Genomic DNA, 24,642 nt, shown 5'->3' with positions numbered 1-24,642 from the left:
AGCATCAAAACAAATGTGAAGTACACCTCTCTCTGAGGGAGCAGGCGGTGGCACTGAACATTGTCTTCAGCACTTTGTCCTCAACAGGCAGCAGCAGAATAGGCTTATTGATAATGTGTTTGGCCTTTTGGTCTATTTTGTTGAGTCTCTTATACCTACCACTCCTGATAATTCATTTAGATGATTACTTTTTTTTAATACAAGTGACTTGGGAACTGAAGACTTACAGGTTGATGAAGCTTCCCTCCTTTACTCACAAATAACTTCCAGGTGGCCCTTAGCAGGAGAGAAATGTTTTAACTCAGTAAAAGCACAACCCACTAATTCAGGGTATCTGCAGATGCTGCTGCACTGACCTTCATCAGGCAAAATTACAGTGTTTAAATTTTCACCGTAGTGTTGACACCCCTTCTGAAAAAGATCGGTTCCCACCTCTCCCAAAGCCACACAAATACGTTTGTTGGCAAGCTGAAGCTGCAGATGCCCGAGTCATAGCTCCAAGTGTTCTTCCTCATCCCAGGTTTTGGCAAAAGCTGTTGATTTACCCAAGCAGTTGTAAAAGAACCTAAGGGCACAAGCACGGGGCAGTTTTTAAATGAAAAAACTGGCCTGTTTTAAACAGACTCTTCCAGCAACAATCAGTGAATGTCATTCCAGTTCTCTGTAGAGCCAAAACCGGTATCTCCTCAGCATCCTGCACACTGAAGTTCTTAACTCATCTTCACAGCCACAGCATTAATAATAAAAAGAATAATAAAAAGAATCCAACATGCCAAACATAAGACTACATATTACTCTGCTACTTGGAGCTTATCAGGTTTTATCATCCATTTCTTGATGCCAGCTAGAACTGTCTGATTTCCATGCCTTGCAGAACTTATATTAATTTGATACTACTGAAACATGGCCACCAACACCTAAGCAAGTCAAAGATCAAGCTGAGAGAGAAGAAAAATCAGCATTTCTTTTCAATCATGTTCTCCCTGAATTATCTTATGCAGGTAACCATTTCTTAATTGACACTCATGCTTGTTGAACACTAGATCAGTCCTTCAAATATGACCCCAGGCTAAGAGCTTCTTAAACCCATCACCATTCAGGTTGCAAGACAGATGTACAGGGGTGGGGAAAAAATAGTTATGCCCAAATAGTCTCTGTTGTAGCTGTTACTCAAAAAGAGAAACTGCAGGTCTAAGGCACCAATATAATTTTTCTTTTAAGTCTCTTCCCACCCTTATTCCCCAGATCTTTACCAGGGCTGCAGTGCCAGTCAGTGGCTTTTTTTCTGGCAAACACATAGTAAAGCTGAAGCCTGACACACAGTGGCATACTCAGAAAAAAAATGCAAGTCTACAAAACTGCCCATATTTATTGGCTTTACAATTGCTCCCTGCCTGGAAGCATCTAAGAGCAAGCTTACCTTTTGGCATATACTTAACAAAGGTTGCAGTTTTAACATACTACTCTAAAAGGGGAAAAGATTCAATTTTCATAGGTCAGAGAGTGAGTGGTTTGGTCCATAGATTATTTTACACCTCAAAATCAAAGGTGAAAAAAAGGCAAAGCAGTGATACAGCAAGGTACATACCCAGCATAAATGATCTTGGCAGTGGTGACAGTGCTGAGTTAAAGAACACCAAATGTGAGGGAGATGCCATGTGCTGTCCTGCCCCTCCCCTGTCTGATGGGGACACACAGCCCTGCCCCACTGTCCCACACCCTGCTGCCCAAATGGTACTTCCAGGGCAGGGTGTTGCACCAAAGTCCCCAGAGACCAAGCAGGAATGAGCCCTTCTACATGCACTAAAAAACAGATCAACCCGTAGAGTGTGGCTGAATTCCCCCTGGCTTTTCAGCCATGGGAGCATTAGGACTAAACTACTCTTGGACAGCCTTCCCCAGGTTCAGAGTGCTGCCTTCTTGGTCACAGAGGAACAATCACTTTCCTGCTTCTTACTCTTTTCCCTGGATTCCTCCTGCTTTCCCTCTCCGTCAGTAACATGCCCATGCATCTTCTCCAGCAGGGCTTTTCCTCTAAAAAATGCAGCCAGGGGTCATGATTAATCACAGTTTTCCATACTTCATTTCCCTGCTCATTGTCCTGTGCCACTTGTTGGGAACCTTATCTTCATGAGCTGGTCTTATCCTGACTCAATTACACATTAACAGAAACTGTCCTTACTCAGCAGGATTTCCTGGTGGCTTCAGAGGGCAGCTCTGTGGAATGAGCCAGCCTTGGAAGTCACTGATCTCATTCAAGATGCACAAGAGGACATGGAAAGGTCAAAGAGAACTTTGAGGAACTGGCAGGAGCAGATTTAAAGGACAAAGACTTTCTACAGGAGAGCAGACTCATTAGCTTATGTTGTTTGTATTAAATTATACAGTAAATATTCGGGCCCGATGAGCTGTGCTCTAATAGCAGCTACCGAGCTGTCCAAGATCCTTCAGCACAGAAACTACATCCAGCTAAAACATCCCCCTGCCCACTAAGCTACTTAACCAGATAATACTGCCCTAGGGCCTGTTGCCAACTGTCTGCTTTCAAGAAATTAGACTGATACAGTTCCTAGAGATTTATCAGACCTTCAAAGTGCAGTATCATCACACCTACACCTCCAATAGAGGATCTTCTCCTTTAATTCTACTGTCACCTTGCCCAGGAAGGTTAAATGACATCAACTCGTATCAATGGCTCTTACTATTTTTTCTTTTCTTCAAAGATACATTACACAGAAGAATCTTCTATTTGAAAACAACACAATAATGGGTGCATGATGGGAGGGAATGCTTTGTTAGAGGTGGGAAAAGTAATTCCATAGTGGGTGGATCTGTGAACCCCACAAATCCATCTCTTGTGAAGGCAATGGTTCATCCAAGGAGTTACAGCCTGGTGAGACCTCCCAGTGTCAGACAGTCCAGGTGAGAAGCAAGCAGAGCTCACCATTTGGGCAATCACAGCTTCCCTTCTGTTTGGGAAGAGTGACATGTCTGCAAATGACTGCACACTCCCCTCTGCTCCCAAAACAGTCTGTGCACATCTCCATGGTGTGGCTCTGAAGTACAGAAACAAAGAGAAGGTTTGGAGAAGCCATCAGATGCTCAGTTAAAACAGCTAGAAAAAGATTGGGTAAGACAGCACAAAAACTCTTCCTCCGAGGTAGCAACTCCAAAAGTTTCTGTGGCATTTAAGGACAAGAATTCTTGAGTTAAACTAGTTACATTCGTCAGACCATCTGAGAGAACAAGTAGCTGATACCTGGAAAATAGAGACGGATGTAAACAAGGGAAGAGGTATTAAACTGGTTATCACCTAAAGGGGTGGAAAAAAAAAAAATAGATAGAGATTAGTAATTTACTGCCTGCATGACAGCCAGCATAAGAGGCAAGAAAGATCATAAATTGCTATTAACACAGTATTGCTAGTGGGCACACGATTTTAAGTAGCAAGGCTCAACTTCTGACAGTGGTTTTGGAGATCTTTATACATGATGGCTGTCACAACAGGCAATGGGTGAAGAGTCCCTGTTACAGCCTGCCCAGGCTCTCTAAACTAACGAGGAATTGCATTCTGCAAGTCCATCTGATGGCCCTGTAAGTCTTGTCTGCTTCTGCAAAATGCAGGCAGCAGGTGTGGGTCCAATGCAGTAGAGCTGAGGATAACCCTCCTCTTCCTCCTGTGCTATTGTGAAACATTAAATTTGGCCCTAATGCTTTAAGTGCAGTTTCAGATGAAAAAGAAGGAAGGTAGATTTCAATGAAATAATACTGCTCTAATTATAATATACAGGAGAACTGAAAGTCAGATTGTAAATACCCCAATGAGAGCAACAGACATGCTAGGAAGCTTTCATGATGAATACAGAAACTGCTCAGAAGCTACAGGTTCTTAAACCCCTTCAGATACTCCATGCTCAGGGAGCAAAGGAGATAGAAACACACAGACCCAATGATTCAAGTAAGGCCTTCTTCCAACAAGCAACTCTCATCTCAGACAAGATTTTGTTGTTGTTGTTTTTGTTTGTTTTGTTTGTTTTTTTTTTTAATTGCAGTGATAAGCCACCACCACCATAACAGTTCTGGAAACAAAGGCTGCAGAAATGTTTTGTCCCAATCAAAAAGCAGGCTTTGATTTCAGCTTTTAAGGGTTGACTTGAACTTTAAAACAAAACAGAAAACCCATTATACCTCCTAAGATAACTGAAGTGTCATTTTAGAAATAAAAACCTGAAGCATTTCAACCTCATCAGTATCACCCAAATAAAATACTCTCATGTTGCAACCCCACCTCCCCCCATACAAAATTTCTTTGCAATCCTGTTCCAGTGAAACCTGTAAGTGTTGCAGGCACACACAGGTCTGATCTCCAGCCAAGAACCTCCCTCCTGCACACACCGAGACTTTGCCCCTTTTTTTTTCAGATTAGGAGCCTTTCCTTCTACAGCATTCAGGAACAGCAGTTTTCTATTGTTTTCTCAAGAAGCTTTCCTGAAATACCCTGGGAAAGGGTATACTCAAGAGGTGGCAAACCAGGGCCTCCTCAAAATGATACGGCCACTTCCTCCTCCTTGTCTGTCCTATTCCCTCCTGGGTTGTCTGTCCTATTCCCTCCTGGGTTGTACAACTCCACCAGTTTAACCCAACCAACTAAGGAAAGTCAAATAAATCAAACTTAGTGTCAGGTCACACCTCCCACTGTTCCCATTCCTCTTAGCTTCTGTGGATTTTTTTGGCACATTGAGGTGTGCTGGTCTCCCTGGGGAGCCCCTGCCCCTGGCTATATTCATCTTGTACTACCAAAGCCAAAGCAGATGTTGATACAGCTAGAGAGGAATGTCTGTCCCTGTGAATGAGCAAGGGCTCCACTACAGTTAGAATATTGCTAAGACAGAGCTGCAGAGTAGAAAATAAACCCTAAATATTGCTGTGCTGGATGATCCAGAGCACTTCTAATTACAGCAGAAGTTTGAAATTTTAACTTTTGCACTTCTGCTTGTAGATCTCAACCAAGTTCTTCTAAGAACATCAATGCCTAAAGAAGTAATCTGGTTTCTGAATTTACACAATACAAGGGCTGAAAGAACAATAAATGCTCTTGATGCCATCAGCTGCATAAAGCTTTGTGGTCTTCAAGCTTCTCAAAGCTGCCCCAGAATGTGCTTTCCTTTTTCAATATTAATTGGATTTTGATCTTACATACCTTGGGGAAGAAAAGCGAGACAGAACAGAAAACATGACAAGATTAACTTTCCTAGATGTTTATATATTCAAAACCTCAAACCCCATAGCAGCTGAGCTTTGAATCAGATTTTAAGAAAATTATTCTTTATGTAAAAGCTCCAGTGAAAACACCAAAACATTAGCATCAGTTAAAGATGCTCCTTAGCTTAAGCCCATAAAACAAATAGGGCCGATGCCCAAGGCACACACATGCCATTTTCTTTTTGCAGTTGCTTAAATTCTTAACAGCAATAATCACAGGCAGTTCAGAGTCAATGTACAACTGCTTAGAAAGACCCGTAAAGGGATGTAACAGGCACAGGATCAAGGCTTCTTTCCAGCCAAAGGCACATCCCTGAGACCAGCTGGGGGTACAAATACTAAGCAGTGCCTCCCTTTGCCCCTCCAGCTTCTGTGGAGTTAAGGATTCAGTAGATAAGGACAGAGACAGGTGCTGCTTTCCTTTGCAGTCTGAATGGACACTGCCCCTTTCTGAGCCCATATTGCAGATAAAAATGCACTTTGAAAAACATTCTTTGATCAATTAATACAATCCCTGATTATTGTTTTTCTTTCCCATTCTCAAGTCCAGTTAAAACCACAACTTCTCAGTCATTTTAGATCCCTTCCTGACTGATTAAAAGTATTTTCTCACTTGACAAACAGTACCTTAGGCTTTTCTACCTCATTCGTACACCAACATCACACTACTTTCCCCCTCCAAAAAAAAGAAGCCACGATGTAACCCAAATGACATTTCCCCATCACAGTACCTGTTCCCCACAGCCTGGGGCAATGAGCACACCCTCCCAAGCCCCAGGAACTGAAGCAGTTTTGGATTGCACTGATCCAAGATTCTCTGTTCTGTAGGAACCACACTGTGCAGGAGGGGCACTCTGCAGACTGCAGGAGGAGGCAGCAGCCCCTGCAGCCTAACCCCCACGTGCCCTCGGTGAACTCCACACCCCATGGCCCGAGGAGCTTCCACAGCACCAACACTGAGCAGTGCCATGCCAGTCAGCCTTAACAAGTGCTGCAAAAAGCCTTTCCAGTTGGAATAGGTGAGGGAGCTTTGATTTTAAGAGGCTGAGGGGTTAGGGTTAACTACTAACTAGGCTGGGGCTCATTAGGGAGGGCTAAATGATTCACTAACTTGAAACCAAAGGGACACAAACTGCAAAGAAACTTCCTCCATTTAACTAAAGGCCACAAGGTGACCTGAACTCCGTAGTGTGAAGAGATCTACCAAGCAGCTTGGCAAGCCCAAGGGTTGGCACAGGCATCCTCACATCTCCAGGGGCAAAGACAAGTCAATGAAACCATTAGTAGTGGGGTCTAGCTGCTGTCCTTTAATCCAGTCCAAGGACTAAATACACACATCCTCTTAAGAAATATTTGCAACTATTCAGATGCAAGAGGACTGCTTCCAGTGGTTTTGATTCTGAACGCTACCTCCAGTGGCCATGATCCTCATCACAAAGGGCTAGGATTGGTCTGCCAGTCACAGAGATGTGGCCTTAAAATCTGGTTTGATTCTAATGGCATTTTGAAAGTGCTTTGTCCTTTGGAGAAGGGGCAAAATAAAATACAAAAATGAAGCACCAGAATTAAGATTTCATCATCACTTTTCCCCTCCCCCCCGCCCAACATCAAGAAGATTCTGCAGAGGCCTTGCCAGCATCCCACAGCTATAGCTCTTTCATGCACTTTTGCTCCCAAGTAGTGTAATCACTCCTAGATCCTGTTCCAGATGATGAAAGGGTGAGTCGTGGCTGCAAATGAAATTCATTTCATCACCTGAACAGTGTGCTTGAAAAACACAAGCAGCTGAAGTGTTCTTATATTTTCAGTTCTAGAGAACAGCACATCATCACCTTTTAGATGTAAGTACTTCTGCTTAATATGCACACATTACAGTATTCAGCTTAATTAATCAAATCATGACAACAGACTCAATTCTGAACTTCACACTGTTACTATCATCCATAGCAAAATAAGAATCTAGGGATGCTTAGAACAAGAAAATCCATTTACTAGTGCAGGCGATAGCAATGCTAAGAACATCTTCACCAAAATCAGTGCTCTGTCACACTATGGCAAATACAGATGGATCCATCATCCTAAGTCTAGCACAGAACAAGGGAGAGTATGAATCATCCTCATTTATGGATGCAGAACAGGATTACAAAGTCATTACAAAGTGACTTGTTGTATCAGAAGCTTCAGACTGTAAATTGGAGTGTATCTCTCCAGCTCACTACCTGAACCACCAAGACCAATCTTCCTCCCTGGTAAGCTACACAGCAATACATAAACACAGAATCTTATGTTGCAGTGCAAACAAGATGCTCCCCTAAAAATGAAAGACTCTCAGTTTTCCTAGTGCAACCATTGGATGACAAGAGATAATTTCTTATTAAGTCACTGGAACACCACATCACTGAGCTGTGTTGAGAGAGGAGCTGTCACCAAGACTGACAGGAATGGCAGATGAAGCATTTGATTTCATACTCTTGGCTCTTCTGCTGACTCTTTATGCAGGTGGAGTAAAATCAAAAGGCACACACTTGCCACACTCTTCTATTTAGTATGGACCCAGCCTTTCCAGTACAAGGAGCACAGCTAATTCATACAGTGTTTTATGTACCAAGTCCGTGATTTTCTTTGATGCCACCAAGGAAACAACCAGGAAAAGTGCAGTCAGATGAATGCTGAGGGCTGGAAGAGTCAGAGGATGCCCAATGTGTGCATCTCCAAATCAGTTATGGTAAGAGCCTCAGAAGGAATTCTGGCAGCAGTGCACATCAGTCTGGACAGAGAGGGTATTGCAGAATTCCAAGCTTACCTCTGGAAAAGTAAGTGGTCTGTATCAATCCCACAAAGTTTGAGGGTAAGTAGAAAGATGCTTTCTCCCAGATGACAAAGGATTAATAATCAAGCATATAAATAACAGCTGTAAAATGATAATAGCCCAGGAAGGACACAGTCTGTCAAAACTCATGGTGTAAACAAAGAAAATGCCTTCATGATTTTGCAGCTGATCAGAGAAGACAAGACTCCCACCCCAAAGCAAGTCACTTTTGTGAGTACTTTTATCAACAGCAGGAGATGGTGTCACAGTGCAGCTGTCAGACAATACCTACAGACCTGCAGATCAAAAGGCTTGTCTTAAGCTGAAATATGATTTAGCAAAACGAAGACAGTAACAGATTAAAATTTTAATTTAAAACTTTGCCAACAAAAATTGATTACAAAAAGGGAAATTATCTGTACAAAATAAGAAAGGAGGTACTCATTTTAACAAGAGACTGCCATTATCAATGTATGTGGGAGGACAAACAGCAGTTCCGGTCAAACTGAGAAACAAACAAACTGAGCTTGTAATAAGGAATTCTGAAGTGAATTTTCCATAAACAAAGTAAATTGACCTGAAGCAGCTCAGAAGCTAATCAAGGTTTCTAAGAAGTCTATTTTCCTCGCAAACCATTTCCTCTTAATTTAGAGGAGGACATACTAGAAAGCAAGACCCCATGCAGTGCAGTGGGCCAGTACAATGCCTTTTGCTGCGCTTTCTCTCTCTCAAGCCTTCCTTTGGGCCTTCTGTACAGAGATATTCTGCAGTTTGAGTGCACCACTGAGTCACAAACTATTGCATCTTCACTTAAAAGTTGGGTCCTGACTCAAAAAGAAGACAAATGCTTTGGAGACTGTGATATTCCTATGACTAAAAAGACTCCTATCAAAACGATGATTCTCTCTCTGAATACTCAAGTCCACATCAAATAACAGTTGTCGGTCAACGATAAATCCGTATTTACAACACTGCACCCCTCTTTTCTACCTACCCTTTTACACAAAGGGACAAGAACATATTTAAAACTCATCACCAAACAGACAAAAATGGCAGCTAATTTCCAAACTCCAAGTTCCTGTAAAACTTAAGCACACAGTATGATCATTACCAGTTTTCTACATTTCTCCATGAGCCAAATCAACGTAACTGAGTTGCAGTGAATACACAGAACATGCATTTTTTAAAATTTCCCGTCTAACTGCTTATTTTCCACTCAGCTTTGCATCAGTTAGTATTTACAAGTTTTTATACTTTCAGAACCCAAGTTTAGTGAAGAAACAAAGTAGTAATCAAAATGTATCAGCCCAGATTCACTTCACCTACTTAGAGTTACCTGAGATACCTAAGTTGGGGCAGAACAGCTTTCTGTGCCCCACCTACCCAGTAAAACAAGACAAATGCTAAAGGTCAATTCAGTCAGACTTGAAACTTATCCTAGTGACAATGCTCTTCCTCCTCCAACTACAAAACAGAAAGCGAGCAACTACATTCTGACTTAGAAGTCTTAGTTAAGCTTAGAGTAATTCTGTTCCTAGCTGAAGTGTTGGATTTATTGTTGGATTTATGTAAACCTAAGCCTTACTTGCTCACCAGCAGCTCCCAGCTAGGGAGGTCAGGGACAGCTGTCTTGTAAGAATGCTGTGAGACATGCACGAGTCCTCCTTACAACTGGGAAAACTGAGATAAGTAAGAAGTTTGCTCAAGAGCATGCAGTGAGTCAGTAACAAGCTGGCATTACATCTTCCTGGATCTTAGCCACATGCTCTGCCCATGGGAATCCAATGCAAGGAAAACTACTGTACAGAATCATTCCCTTTACCATGTCAAAAATTTTTACAAAAAAAAAAAGTAGATAGTAATAAACAGTGTATGCAACTTCTTATTTGACAATGAAAGACTTCTGCAGTAACCTGTTATATTGTATCTTCACCCTGCAAAAGATTATTTCCAGCTTCGATTCTTAGATGTCTTAAAGCTTTTAAGATAAAGCTGAAGCTTTAGTTAAACAATGCTGCAGTCAGTACCCTTAACCACGACAGTGTTACATTTTCTAGTTTAAGCAGTATTTATGCTACCCAATTTGGCAATCAAAAGAGAAACCTTGAAACCAAGAATTCACAAATCTGCAGGGGGAAAAAACATGCCAGACTTCAGTTTCACTGGAACAAGCTTTCGGAGATTTCAAATCTCTAAGTATCTGTTATTGCCATTTCAAACAAAAGCCCTCTAATCCTTAGCCCTGCCCAGTCCATGATGTAGCAGGTAGGATAAATGCTGCATGGCAAGAAACAACTGCTCAAAACACAACTTAATAAGAGAAATGAAACATTTGCAATTTGCTTTATGAATGCAGCCAAGAGATATCACTTAAATAATGTTTCCAAAGACCCTGCGTCTTAAGCACAGCTATGGAAAAAGTCAGCTTCCTAAACTTGGGGGCTTGTTTGAGACATCTGCCTTACACTAGATTTTTCTTTACTGTGGTCAAAAAAGCTTTTAACATACCAGGCAAGACTGAACACCACTAGCTTGTTCCACCACATCATGGAACAGGACAGCCAATGCATCCTGTTGAGACAGACAATACTGTGTAAAGAAGGCTTGTTTTTAATGGCAGAATCACACTGGACACTACTGACTAACCTGGAGCAAGATCTAAATTTTTTTCCTTCTGGAGTTTTTAATTTGCTCTTGAACCAGAAACATTCTTTCGAATCAGTTAAATCCATGAGTACTACAGAGAGCTCAGTTCTTAAGCATGCTCTGCACCAGGAGCGATTGGTTCTACGTCCAATTGAAACCGAAGAGTTGCTGTTTTCCAAGGGCAGGAATTCTTCACTGGTCCCCTAGCCGGAAACCTTGGCCCCAGTTGTGTCTTCCACCACCCTGCTGATCTTCTGCAGCCCTCCTCATGCTGGCAGGAGGGACACCGAAGCCCGACACTCCTCCTCTCCTATTTGGCAGCCAGCGGTAACTAGGACAAACCAGAGGAGGAGTTAGAGAAGCAGCCTGTACCTTGTGGGTAAATGCCAAGGCTGTGCCTTCTACTTGTCCACACACCTCCTCTTAGCTGACACACTCTGTAATAAAACTGGCTTTTCCCAGTAGAACTTAAGCCCTCAGCACATTTAAAAATGGAAATACTGAGAAACTTCAATTTCTGGGATGTATGTGGTACCAAGAGGATTGCACAGAACCAACAAGATTGAGGGCAGTTTCAGAGCTGTTACCACCTTGAAAGACATTTTCAAAAACAACCTTGTCTTCTAATCTTTATGGAAAATTAGGTCTACCAGATGCGCTTGCAAGCACAGAATTAGAATATAAAGCTTCCCTATTCAGTGAAACTTGTACAGGAAGTATAACTGTAATTCAACACTTTATGCTATGAAAAGGGTTAACTGAGTTACTAACTAAGGTTTGATAGAGGAGGAATATCTGCAGCCCAAAAGGATGTGGACAAGGGCAACTGAACTACAAACTTGGCTTCTGGTCATAGTATTTCAATGCCAAAACAACAAACATATCTCAAGAAAAAGCACTCCAAAAACCAAGACTTGCAGTCGCAGTGAGGGTGACTAGTACAGATTGTGAAACAGAATCATTTATAGCCCTGAACAAGTCTAAAACTGACTATTATTGTTAAACATTGCTGAACTGGTAGCTCCTCTAACTATACATGGGGATACAGAGAACAGATCACTTACAGGATAAAACTTCTTTTATATAATATCTGATAACTGTCAGGGAGTTCTCTTTACTGCAGCTCAATTCAACAGAAGAACTATGACATTTACTCTCATTCTTAAGAGTGGGTAAAGATATAAGCCATCCCAAGGGGCAACAAAGAACTCTCACGTGGGCCATTTACAAGTAACTCAATCTTTTTTATGACTCACCAGCTCAGTCAATATCAGAGTCTGAAGAAAGTTGATTTAGCAAAGTATTTTACACTTTATGATCCCAACAAATACATGTCTGATGAACCATACAAAAAATTGGACCAAACAAACAGTGAGATAAAGAATCAAGTCAGCTTACAGGAACTGAGGTGTGGACAGAAAATTCCTTCCTCCCAAATCCATTGGATATTTAAACATTAAGAAGAAATACAGGTGTCCAACCAGATTTCCTATCAGCTCATTGATGACTCTGTAAAGCAAAAGAAAAAGAACAGTTTCACATGCTGTCTTCTCTAAAAATAAATGAGTGACAATCTTCTGTTCACCTGCCACCAGCTTGGCAAGGGTTGTGACATGGAAAATTTCCCTTCCCCCAGCATTTTTTAGCCACTTCTTTAGAAGGGCCAACCTCCAACATATCAATAGTCTGTTCCACCCTCCCTTCCCAGCCTTCTCTACACTCTGTATTGAAAACACAATTAAATACTTGTTTACATTGGGGAATTAGACCGTACAGCGATTAGTGCCCAAAAGAATCATCTGCAGAGCTAGAGAAGTTACTGCTGCTTTCACTGGACAAGCTGTCTCCTGCTGTACTGAACCATTTCATTCCCAGTTTTGTTAAAGCACTGCCGACTGGAGGCCCTTGAGTATCTTCTGTCATGCATAGAAACAGCAGGTATCCAACAGCAAGCAGTTTTCACAAGTGACAGATGAGTCAGTAGGAGGCACAGCCAGAAAAGGGAATTTGGTTTTGCTGTACTATCTCCTCCTTTTATAATTCAACCACAAACTTGTTATTGTCACTAATTATGTTACAGCGGCACCAAGAGGCCTCAGTCAATGCAGGGCCCAACAAGGGAGTCTACACTGTGCACAGAGGGGATTTCTGCATCACAAGGTTTAGTCAAAAAAAACCCAAGAGAGACCAAAAAATTCATCAAGTGCTAGTACGGCATCCTGAGGGCTTATTGCTATTTTCCCTGGTTTAACAAACTGAAAAGAAAAAAAAAAAAAAAAAAAAAAGAGATCAGGTCTGTGAGGGAAAGAAGTAACAGCACTATCAGAGTCAAGCTAAATTTGTTTCTAAAACCAGTAATAATGGCGGGTTCCAAGGGATGATACCCTTCTTTAGTGTGTGTCACTTTCTCAGTATGGAGAAGGCCTAATGCATAAAGTTACTAGAAAATACACGAAAATCTCATTACTCTCCCCTCACCTACCTTCTATTCCCTAGTTCTCACATGCACACCTTCTCTTTGCTTTTATGTTACATCACCACCTGACACTGAGCATTATCAGTCAGATTATACAGTTTCAAGCTTCTTATTTTAATATTACTCCTAAATTCAGCAGCAAGTTAAATAGCTGTAAAAGCTTTTATAACTTCAAACTGGCCGTATAAGTAAATACATACGATCCACCAATGATGTAGTTGAATCCCAGAATAACCCATGGAAGGTAACAGGCCTGAAAAAGAATGCAGTGGAGAGAGTAAGTACAAGTAAAGGATGTAAACCTGCTCTCAACTTCCCACTGCACTAATAAGCGTGATTCATAATCTCAATGCTTTAGGCACTACACAGATCCTGATCTATTAACTTAACAGATTCAACCTAAAAAGGTTACTCCAAACTGAGCAACTGATAACATTTTTAGACAAAACATACTCATTCAAACATTATAAATGAACGTGCCTTTTGCACCCTATGTTCCACAGCAAGCTGGCATCTGAACAAAGTCCTAAAGTTTTTGACTTGGAAAAAGTCTAGAAATGATCAAAAGACTCTTCTCTACAAGATCTGACAGAAACAGCCAAGGTCACACATGAAAAAAAACCAATTTGAAATACCAACATTTTGTCACTACATTCAGCTTTTATCCAGGCTAATGTTTATCAGGATTTTTTTCCTGTTTTTCAGAATGATCAATTGTCAGGACTTCTTTTCAGCAGAGACACACTGAGTGATACCACATGGAAGACTATGAACTTTGTCGTTGCTGCATCTCAAGGAATATTCTGGGTGAGAGTACAGGACACCTTTAATAAGAGAAAATATTTCTATTTTGCCCTTCACCCACTACACGTGCACCTTACAGGCAGAAATCTTTCCAATATACTCTCCGACATACCTTAAATCTCGTTCCAAACCAAAATGATACAATCATGTCTCTGTTCAGCTGGGCCCACACATAAAGTACTGACATGATGAGTGGAATCATCAGCAACTACAATGTTTAAAAAAAGAAAAAGTCACCATTACTTTCACAGAAGCACAAGAAACTCAAACAGGCAGGAGGAGCTGTATTTCAGAAGTGGTTTGTAAGCATGGTACATCACTAAAGTCTTTACAGATTGCCCCAGTATGTGCCCTGGATCTGTTCAAAAACTATTGAGAAGGTTAAGGAGGAGAACCTACTTGGTCATTTTCCTTTGCATGACCATGCCAAAGCAAAGGGCTCCAAGCTGTGCCAAGGGAAAGAGCAGCTGCAGGGCACTCCTCTGCTGGTACCTACTCCTACAGCAGTGAGCCCTGTAGCTGTGCCACAACCATTTCAGGGCACTAACCCCAGCACTCTCATCTGGCTAATATGCCAGATGAAGTGTTATCCATCCAACTGCCACCTATGTCCCCATCTTTCTGACAGCACCACAGGGGGAAGGTGCTCCAGTCAATCCCTATTTCAGGGTAACACAGCCACCCTTGGCAGAGCTTGGAGTTAACCTGTGCTCCACACCAGGAGCTGAGGTTGTTTCAAACACTTCTTTACACTGACTCTGTATTAACTGATTGGATTATTCCTAGTGAAAGCAACACAAAGCACTGCTTTAGCTATCTGCTGATTTCTGAACTGAAGGCAGGCTGCACCAGCAACTTTTCCATGAACTGGCTGAATGTAGTAACCAGCTCCTGTGTTTCAAAAGGGGGTTAAAACTCATCCCTTCAGGGGTGCCGCTATATAACAGATTCCACATTAAAGCTGACATCCTGACATCAGTCCAGCCTTTCACAAGCCCCACAGTGCACTCTGACTCCCTATGCAAGAACCTGAGGGTCTTTACTACTTTACTTTACTACTACTGACTGAAAAAAAAAAGCAATATCTAATACCTGAACGCATTTGACTTAGGAATAGAGGCCTAGGTATCCTACTCTTCTGAACTGCAACAAAGGCCACTCAAGACAAGTAAAAAGACCTTTATTTTTAGGAAAAACCACACTTTCACATCAAAAAATGGATTCTTCTTTAACCAATACTTTGTATGCAGATAAAAAAAAATAAGTACCTCTTTAAAAATATACAGATCAACACAATCAGTCTAAAATTTGTATAATGTGTGGGTAACTCCAGCATGCTTTTCAAAAATTTGTGGTAACTTCCCCACAGAAAAGTTAAAGTATAAAGTTATGGACAGCCCTTAACACAATTCACCCAGGACCAGAGATGCATGATCACTGGTTTTGTCGACCAGGGAGTCAGAGACGTGATCTAATAAATGCTAAGATAATTCTGTATCAAATACTACAGATATTGGTGCAGTCCTTGGGTGATGGAGACAGATGAAGATGAAAATGGCAGAGGCAGACTGAAGACATGCAGTTATCTGACACTCAGCTGTGCCCAAAACACACTTCCCAATTTTCACCCTTAGTATTTGGGGAGATAAGAATTATTTCACAGAAACCAGTTCTTAAGACCACTATCTTAATCATTCCTGTGAGGATTTTGTACTTCACAGTTTTGGTCTCAAACTGAAGCTGTATTTTTCACCAAAAAAAATGTTGGCAAGTAAAAGGCATACTGGACTAATTTTGAGAAGATTATTAAACTCAAGAATAATTTTTAAATACAAAAATAAGAAAGTAGATCTGCATTCTTTAAAATAGAGCATAGGTGACATCTTGTGTCCATTTTAGTAAAAGTCTGAACACTTCCTGACTGCACAAAGACACAATTTTTACTTCTTGTGTCCCTAACTAGGTTAGATGTGGCAGTCAGATCCAAACTTATGCCTTCACCTGAGGCTAACCCAATCTGAAAAATTAACAATACACACACAACAGTCCATTCTGAAATAATCTGAACAGCCTAGCTTAACTATGCTCTGCAGTTAAGTCAATAATGCTCTCTATAAAGTCATTAAGTAGTCATAAAGTTTTGTAAAATTATCATCTAAGAAACTGCACCACACTTACCTGCATGTCCATTACCAAACCAGTTATCTGTCATCACACCATGAAGGAAAATGCAGATAAACCTGACAGACTACAACAATAAAAGGCTGCAGACACAGCGAACACACATGCAAAGATCTTTAATATTCAAAACTAATATCACACTGTTTTAGGTTAAAATTTCCAGTGATCCAGAGATGTACAAACTTTGTTTCAATAACTGCTTTTTGGCAGCCTTTCAAATTCCCACTTCAAGTCATTACCCCAAGGCCTGATGTGTGCACTGGTTTTTCCTCCCTGATGAAACTAGCTAGCTACAGATTCAATCAGTCCTTGCAAAAAGGCACATTAAAGTTTAACAGCTGGATTCTTTCATTAGTTTAAAACTGACATTTTGGTTTTCTAACTAAAGAAATACCAGATCATTAAAAAATACCAATATACTGCCAGTGAGCCATAGAAAATAAGCAATTTCTTAAAGTGCATCAATGCATTAATACTCTTCTCCCACCTTGGAGCTCAAAGAACCTGTTATAGTAACTGCTGGGTAGAGATAATCACTGAATGATTTTTGATATGATCAGGATGCTTTTAACAGCTCAAAAATATATATAAAATGACACCCAGCATTTTCCCAGATCACACATCCAGGTTGGTCCTTACATAGTACAGGGAACAAGCAACTAGCTTTTAAATGACGAGTCTGAAAGTCATGTCACAATTAGATTAATTAAATGCTCACAGCCAACAGCCTGCAATCATAAAGAAAACCTTCATCTTCAAAACAACGTAACTAAATGCACCTTGTTACAGTGTGGCTTGACAGGACCAGCAGGACAAACAATTCCCTCCACATAGTGGAATGCAGCTAGAGATAATGGATTGATAAAGCATTTCTACACACCAGCTCTCCCAGCAGTATCTGGTTCACAATGATGTCACCGCTCCCTTTTTCCCACCTGCTCTGCCACTGCAATTTGCTACAAGGAGGCAGCAACAGCACACACAGAACGGGAGCATCTCCAAGGATGAAGGTGCCACACCCTCTCTCGCCAATCATGCCAGTGCTTCACTGCCCTTACCATAGATGGAATTTCTTACATTTAAAGGGAATTTCCTATGCTTTGTTTTGTGGAATTGACTTCAGACCTCTCAGCAAAGAAAAGACATGGACTTGTTGGAGTGGGACCAGAGGAAGCCCACACAAATTACTGGAGGAATGGAACGCCTCTCTTTTAGAGAAAGGCTGAGAGAGTGGGAGGGACAAACTTTATAGCAGGGCTTTTTACAATAGGACAAGTAGTAATGATTTAAACTAAAAAAAGGTTGATTCAGACTAGGCAAAACTAGGCATAAAGAAATTTTCTACTACGAGGGTGGTCAAACACTGGCACAAGTTACTCAGAGAGATGGTGGATGCTCCACCCCTACAAACATTCAAGGTCAGCTTGAATGGGGCTCTGAGCGACCTGATTTAGTCGAAGGTATCCCTGCTCATTGCAGGGGGTTGAAAACCTTTTAAGGTCCCTCCAATTCAAACTACTGTATGATTCTATAACAACACCACAGGCTGCACAATCCCAGCTTCTCATGTGACAGATGCTTCAACCCTTTAATCATCTTCACGACCCTTCACTGGACTCACTCCAGTATGTCCATGTCTCCCTGGTACTTGGGAACCCAGAGCTGGGTGTAGCCCCCAAACATCTCTCAAAGGCTGAGCAGAGAGGAGCAATCACCTGCCTCAACCTGCAGGCAATCCTCTGCCTAAGGCAGCCCAGGGGGCTGGTGGCCATTTTGGCCATAATGGCACGTTGCTGGTTTGTGGTCATCTTTGTGTCCAGCTGGACACCCAGGGCCTTTTCTGGAAGATGCTTTGCTTTGTCAGTCCCTGATCTGTCCTGGTGCCTGAGGCTGCTTCTTGCCAAGAGCCAGACTCTGCACTATCCTTTATTGTGCTTCATTCCTGGCCAGCCCATTTATCCAGCCTCTAAAGATCCCTCTGAATGGTGCCACAACTACCTGGCTTATCAACTCATCCCAGTTTTGTATTCAAGATCTAAAAGGAAATTCAGGTGGTACAGTACAGCTCACAGAAATGTTTCCCAGCATTCCCAAACCAACAAGCCCAGCTTCTTCAGGAAGTTGTCTCAGTGAAGGTATCACAACACTGCTTTCACAGACTCAGATGACTTGCACCCAGCAGGTAAAGGAACTCTCCATAAATTTCAGGGAACAGCAGTGATCAGTCCTTTCTGCACATGGCAGCTCAAACACACTAAATTCAGTGCTAGCCCACACAAGAGCAGCTCAGCCACGGAACCCAGGTAGCACCAAGGACACTCACCCAGCAGCGGCTCAGCTCTGAGTACACACTCCTGTGAGCACATTATTAAGTGATCTCCCCTCAAGCCACTCACTACCTTTTCAAGAAGGTTACACACTTACAAACTCGGCCAGGAACATTTGTTACATTTTAAAACTGTTCCTTGATAAAACCTAGTCTTTGAACATATTTCAGGCAAAAACAGGGGAACCAAAATATATCTCAAAGTTTGATGATGAGAAGGATACAACAATGCAGATCCAGTTAAACAGGAGCATGAACATGTAATCTGCTGGCCTTCCATCAAAAGCCCCTGAAAATAAAAAGAATCATTATGAAAGGCACTGAAATTTTGATTAAAAATTAGAACTACTTTTATTTGTGAGAGTCTACGAAAGCTCAGTTAATAACAGTTGCTTTGCATGCAGTCTGTGGTCTACGCATTTTTTTAATTTTAAAAAGCCTTAGAACAGAACAACCTACAGAAAAATAAGACATTCAGCCTACTACATTAGAGCACAAGCAGTGCCTATACTTTAAAAAGAACAGATTGACTCTGGAGGTAAGTAGTTTTAACTACATAAGACTTCAAAAACGGAGTTGGACCACATCGTTCATACAAAACTGTGGGTAAGAAGCAGAAAATAAGGAAACATGCATAGCAAAAGCAGAAATACCAAGTTTAATGACTGAGTCATGTGAAAACCAGCCCTTACTTAGGCAAATTGCATCCTCTTTGCATCATCTCATCAGACTCAAGAGATGCAATGGTTTTTATACTCCAGAAAAAATCAGCACACATGACAAGGCGGGTACGCATGTGCAGCACATTCTGTTCCTTCTAAGCTGTACTGCTTCTCTAATTCACCTTCCCAAATATGTGTCAATTTTTTCAGGACAAGGGAAACAAAAATAATCGAGTAACATTCCCTGCAGGTTGTATTTAACGAAATGATCTTCAGATGCTCAGTTGAGTTTGAGACCTGACAGAGACAAGGACTAAAAAATAACCCCCTAGCACCTCCTTGCAACAGTAAAAAGCTGAGGCTCTCACTCTTGCTAACTGGGGCAAAAGGCTCATAGAGACCTCAGCATCTATCTAAGACTCCCATCAACTTTCATATAAACCCAGGCAGGAAAGGAAAGCCTGAGAATATTACTGAAAATGACCCAGACTAGTGGGGGTGACACACAGTAACAGTGGGAATGACAGTGACACACATAGCACATCATGGACAACCTGAATCACACGCTCCTAACTAAACATCAAAATGCCTAGAAAGAATGCCACTACTTAATGTGAGCACTGCTCAGCTTCATACAAGTATTCTTAAAGGAAGAAAGCCTACTTTTAAGCATTAGCTTTTTAGAATAGCCTGTGTAAAACAAAATTATTAAAATACCAGTTTTATTGTTTAAATTCAGCAACGCAAATTGCATGGTAGGAAAAAAATATCAGGAAGTTTTAAAGTGGTAAAATTACAGAAACTGAAGCTTTTTTCCCTACTGTTGCCATACAACAAATAAAAACAAATAAAGAGAAGAAGCTGACTAAGGCTGTAGAAACGCCAGCTCAGGAATCCTTCCAAGACAGAAGAAATCAAAGCTCCTATTCTTCTAAATTCTTTTGGTTCTCATTATCTACGAGATTGCTAACAAGAATATTAGACAAACCATTTAAGTCGACTTTTTCATGAACATCTAAGCAAACTAGACTACAAACTGCCAGAAAGCTCAGTACAGGTAGGGGGTGAGCTCTATCCCATGGGGCCTTCCATGAGGCCTGGGGTATAATCCTGTCATCTGGGAAGAGCTGCATAATCTCATCATTCATACATACTGGGGAGTGAACTCCACATATTCTGCTTACTCTGTTGATATTTGTTATGTTCTTCTCCAAGCAAAGCAAAATGAAAACACCTCAATCACCCATTCCTTTGGAAGTTACATGACAGCTAAATTTGAAGCTGGGAGGCAGCAGCAGTGTATGGTCAAAAACCATGCACAATGCTGAAAATAGAAGTTTCACTTTCTCAGTTTCACAGACAAAAGGAAGCATGGACCAATGCAGACTTCCATCTGTTAACATTATCAGCAACCTATACACCTTCCAACTACAGAAGGATTCAGGCCTTTTTCACAGAAATAAGGGCCAACCTAACCAAGGACTTCATTTATACTCAGAAAAAATAACTGTAATATAAAAGAAATGCATTGGTTCAAACAACACAGATGTTTGTCCCAGTTTCAAAATCTGGATCTGCAGAACAGCAGAAATTCACTCCCTTTCATGAGACTTGTGCCACAGCACAGACAACTAGAGCACTTTGTAAGTATATCTATAAGCAGTGAGATCTTCTAGTTTTCATAATCAACCAGGGACTCTTACTACACCTACCTTTGCTCAGTCAGAACTGCCAGCACTCTCATGTGCTCGTGAACTAACGCAGAAAGGCTCAAAAGGAAGCAGGAACCATTTATAGCTATTAAATTAGTATTTACTTTCACTACGAAAACCACCAAATAGAATATAGCACCACTCCTCCCTTTCCCTGCTACTCTTCTTAAGACTTAAATGCGATTCCACAATATACTCTCTCAATGGTAGGTCTACCAGAGATCTCTCTCGTGGACTTCCCAAACATCACCTTTCAATGCACTCCCCTTTACGCCATCAGTTCCAAAACTCCATTAGAACTACACTGAAATTCTCGTTCATAAAGACTTTACAAATACTTCAGTTATTTATGTCAATTGAACCAATTTTTGTCTAGGTTTAATGAACTGGGCAGTGCAAAAGGAAACCAGTTTTGAAGCTACCTTGTACCAACAATCAGCTTTTTTGAGAGAAATTTTCTATTATCTGATCTTCTTTTTCTTCACTTAATTTTTCCCCTTAATGGAAAATCCTTCTAGTCTCTTAACTTTTCCACATATCTGTCAGGCAGAGGGGTAGACTTCCTTTGTAGGAGGTATCTCTCAATTAACACAGACAACAGAATAACAAAAATAAGCATCCCTATAAATCAAGAAAAAACTCATGTTATTTTCTCCCTATGGATAAACCCATTATTACATTATGCTCCATCACCCTTCTCTGATAAAAAAAAATCAGATTTAAAAAAAAAAACAGAGGTAAACATGATCTTTAATCTGTCTCACTTCCTTAAATGCAGCAACTAAAAGCACCAAACCCTCCTACTGAAACAAGTATCAAGTTCAGATCCTAAATGGCCAAAGGGAAGGAGACAGCCACAGAAAATCGGTTTTCAGAGGAGCTTCACATTGACCAACATAAGCTGGCACAGAGATGAGCCATCTCTTATCAGCTCCAGGCAGGGTTCACAGGTGCATGCAATTTAATGGTCAACATACCTGTTTCCAATCGTGAGGAATATTGATACAAGAAATACAAATTCACCAAGTACAGAAATCCCGTTCCAGGTCCCACTGGGAAGAAGAAAGTTGCCGTTATCGGCCGCCAGATCTGTCCAGATCAAACGAGAAAGACATATTTATGAACTGCAGAATGAACTCATATGCACAGGCTTTTTATTTACATTCATTACTTGATAATGGATGAAAACTTGAAACATCGAGAAGAAGATTTAAAATGCCCAAGTATCGATTGCTGCTCTTTCAGCAGATTTTATAGTTGGGGTGTTTTTTTCAATCCAAGCAAAGCTATTAAGATTACACCAGAAATAACACACAGGTTTTCAAACTGCTTTCCATCACATCTTTGCAGTAGTGAGTCTTTAACGCAGTGCAAAAGAGACTCACTGGCAAGGATGCTACCCTGATTTAAAAACAGCCATACAAAACCCATTCTTCGCTGTTGAACAGAGGCCAAGGAATTCCCAGCCTTTAGTGTACCATTCCAGACAGCACGTGCCACTGTGAGCATTTGGGATCTGCTCTGGGACAGTCTCCCAGCTATGAATGCTGGGCACAGTCAGCTGCATAGCAGCACTTAGCAAGGACAGTAAATGTCTGGTCATTCATGAACGAGCTCTTTAAGCAGCAACATTTCCAAACTGAGTATTAGGATCCTGAACATCACAGTTCGAGAAGGAATAACAGAAATAGAGCAAAAATGAGTCATTTATGCTATTAGATTTTGGAAATAATATATGAATTAAGGTGCAAAGAGAGCTTTAGGGTTTGGGGTTTTTTCCTCAGTGAAGATATAATGAGACAATATAACAGAAACTTAAAAACTGAAACCTCTTCTATTTCATTTTCAGCTCCTCCAACGAGTGCTTTCTCCCAGCACTGAATCTGTAACATCACAGTGCAAGGAAAAATATGTCCAGTTTGCGACCACTTCTGATATTCCTACTGCACCCAGAAACACTGCATACCTGACACTTCAAGGTATCAGTTGTTAGTTTATATGTACCACACCTAAGCACAGAAGGTGACCTTCCCAAACAGAAGTTTTTTCAAATTCTAAACCAGAAGGTGCAAAAGATGCACTCCGTTACAGAATCACAGAATAGGCCATGTTAAAAGGGACCACAGTGGGTGACCTGAGCTGACCTCCCTGCTCAAGCAGTCATCCTAGAACACATGACACAGGATTGCACTCAGACACTTCTTGAATAACTCCAGTGAGGGAGATTCCACAGCCTCCTCGGTCAGTCCATTCCAGTGCGTGGTCACCCAGTTCAGGTGGAACTTCCCGTGCATCAGTTTCTGCCCGTTGGGGTTTGTCCATCCTCTGACACCTCCTTTCTGATCCTTAGAGAAACTGATGAGGTCCCCTCACAGTCCTCTCTCCTCGAGGCTGAACAGGCCCAGCCCCCTCAGCCATTCTTCATCGGGGAGATGCTCCAGTTCCTTGATCACCTTTGCTGCCCCCCGCTGTACCCGCCCCAGGGGCTCCACGCCTCTTTTGTTGCTCTGCCTCAAAACCTCCTGGGCCAGCTGCAGTCTGGGATGCTTGCACACCCTGTAAACCCAAAGTTACAGCTCCCAAAGCCACGGCCACGCGATGACACAGAGCTGGGCAAGACACCTGTAGCCACAGCCAGAGAGCTCCTTGGCACAAGAATCAGCACCCACCAAAACAATTCCCACAAAAAGTGTAGGAAAAAACCACACCAGAATGAAGCACAAGACGAACTACAGGGGTGTCAGGGGCAACAGCCCTCGTTCTGTCACCCTGGCAGGGACGCGCAGCCCGTCACCGCGGTGGGGGCCCTGGGCCTGCGGGCAGAGCACCGGGTAAATCAGGGCCCATCTCGCAGGCGCTGTTACAGGTCGAGCGGGAAGGCGGTTCCACTCCCGCGGGAGGGGCTCTGGTCACCCCGGTCACCCCTGGGAGCGGCCGACCCCCCACACAGCCCCAGCGAGGCCCCGCAGCGCGACCGTGCACTACAACTCCCAGAAGGCCGCGCGCGCAGAGAGTCACACCGAGCTACTGTGCGGGCGCCGCGGGGCACGCCGGGAGCGGTAGTGCGGCCCGTACCTGGAAGCGGTGGATGAAGGCGTCAGGCCAGAGGAAAAGGTTGACGGGGCTGACGAGGCCCAGCTTGCCCACGAGCGGCACCGCGATGGAGCCGGCGAACCAGTAGCGCGTGATCAGAGGGATGCTTCGGAACCAGTCCCCCAGGTCCGACATGTTGCAGCCGCGACTGGCCGCCTCCGAGGCCTCGCCACGAACCGACCGCTGGAGAAGAGCTGAGATGACGGCTCAGCCTCTCCCGCCGCCCGGTCACGGAGGGGGCCTCGAGCCAGACGTGGCGCCACCGAATTCGGCCGAGCCGCCGCCGCTACTTCCGGCCCCGCCCCGGCCACTGGGAGTACCGCCCCGCGGGTGGAGCGGGGAAGGAGCCGCCGCTGGTGGCGGCGAGGCTGTCGGGTTAGCCTGCGTTTCCTTGCCCGAGACACGCGTGTAGCGCGAGGGCGCGGGAAACAGGAGGGAACCAGCAGCAAGTCCTGCGCCAGCCTGCAAAGGCACGTTCTGAGTGACCTATTGCACTGAGTTATAAACAAATTTTCCTGCGAGAACGCGATATTTTTACTCGTTTTTACTTCACCGCCGGGCGCTGGCCGCGCTCCGCTCTCCCATTCCCACCCAGGCCCGCGCGCAGGCGGAAAACTACAACTCCCAGCAGCCCGCGAGGCCGCAGTTGGAGCTGTTCCATTCCCCGATAT

The 24,642-nt window shown here is 42.6% G+C and overlaps 1 protein-coding gene across 1 annotated transcript; it reads right to left on the bottom strand.

Moving 5' to 3' along the window:
- Positions 1–8,418: 8,418 nt before the first annotated feature.
- On the bottom strand, positions 8,419–24,574 carry DERL1 (derlin 1). The gene is made up of 8 exons (XM_040082012.2): positions 23,954–24,574; positions 21,856–21,967; positions 18,729–18,793; positions 16,176–16,202; positions 14,110–14,205; positions 13,394–13,446; positions 12,116–12,226; positions 8,419–11,048 (listed from the first exon to the last, which is right to left on the bottom strand). Exons 1-8 carry the CDS (start codon positions 24,104–24,106, stop codon positions 10,910–10,912), a joined length of 756 nt encoding a protein of 251 aa, XP_039937946.1. The 5' UTR covers positions 24,107–24,574; the 3' UTR covers positions 8,419–10,909.
- Positions 24,575–24,642: the final 68 nt, after the last annotated feature.

This window comes from Hirundo rustica, chromosome 1 (genome assembly GCF_015227805.2).
Source record: "Hirundo rustica isolate bHirRus1 chromosome 1, bHirRus1.pri.v3, whole genome shotgun sequence".
Lineage (NCBI taxonomy): Eukaryota > Metazoa > Chordata > Aves > Passeriformes > Hirundinidae > Hirundo > Hirundo rustica.
The sequence above is the reverse complement of the archived record's forward strand: the minus strand, read 5'-3'. Positions and strand labels throughout refer to the sequence as shown.

Bases quoted from the DNA above. Each gene is read 5' to 3' on its own strand.
- DERL1 (XM_040082012.2), bottom strand. From the start codon at position 24,106: ATGTCGGACCTGGGGGACTGGTTCCGAAGCATCCCTCTGATCACGCGC. The intron at 14,206-16,175 runs GTAAGTGTGGTG...TAAACATTGTAG, and splicing joins GTTTGGTAATGGACATGCAG to TTGCTGATGATTCCACTCAT. The intron at 13,447-14,109 runs GTATGTCGGAGA...ATTCTTTTTCAG, and splicing joins GGTTTGGAACGAGATTTAAG to GCCTGTTACCTTCCATGGGT.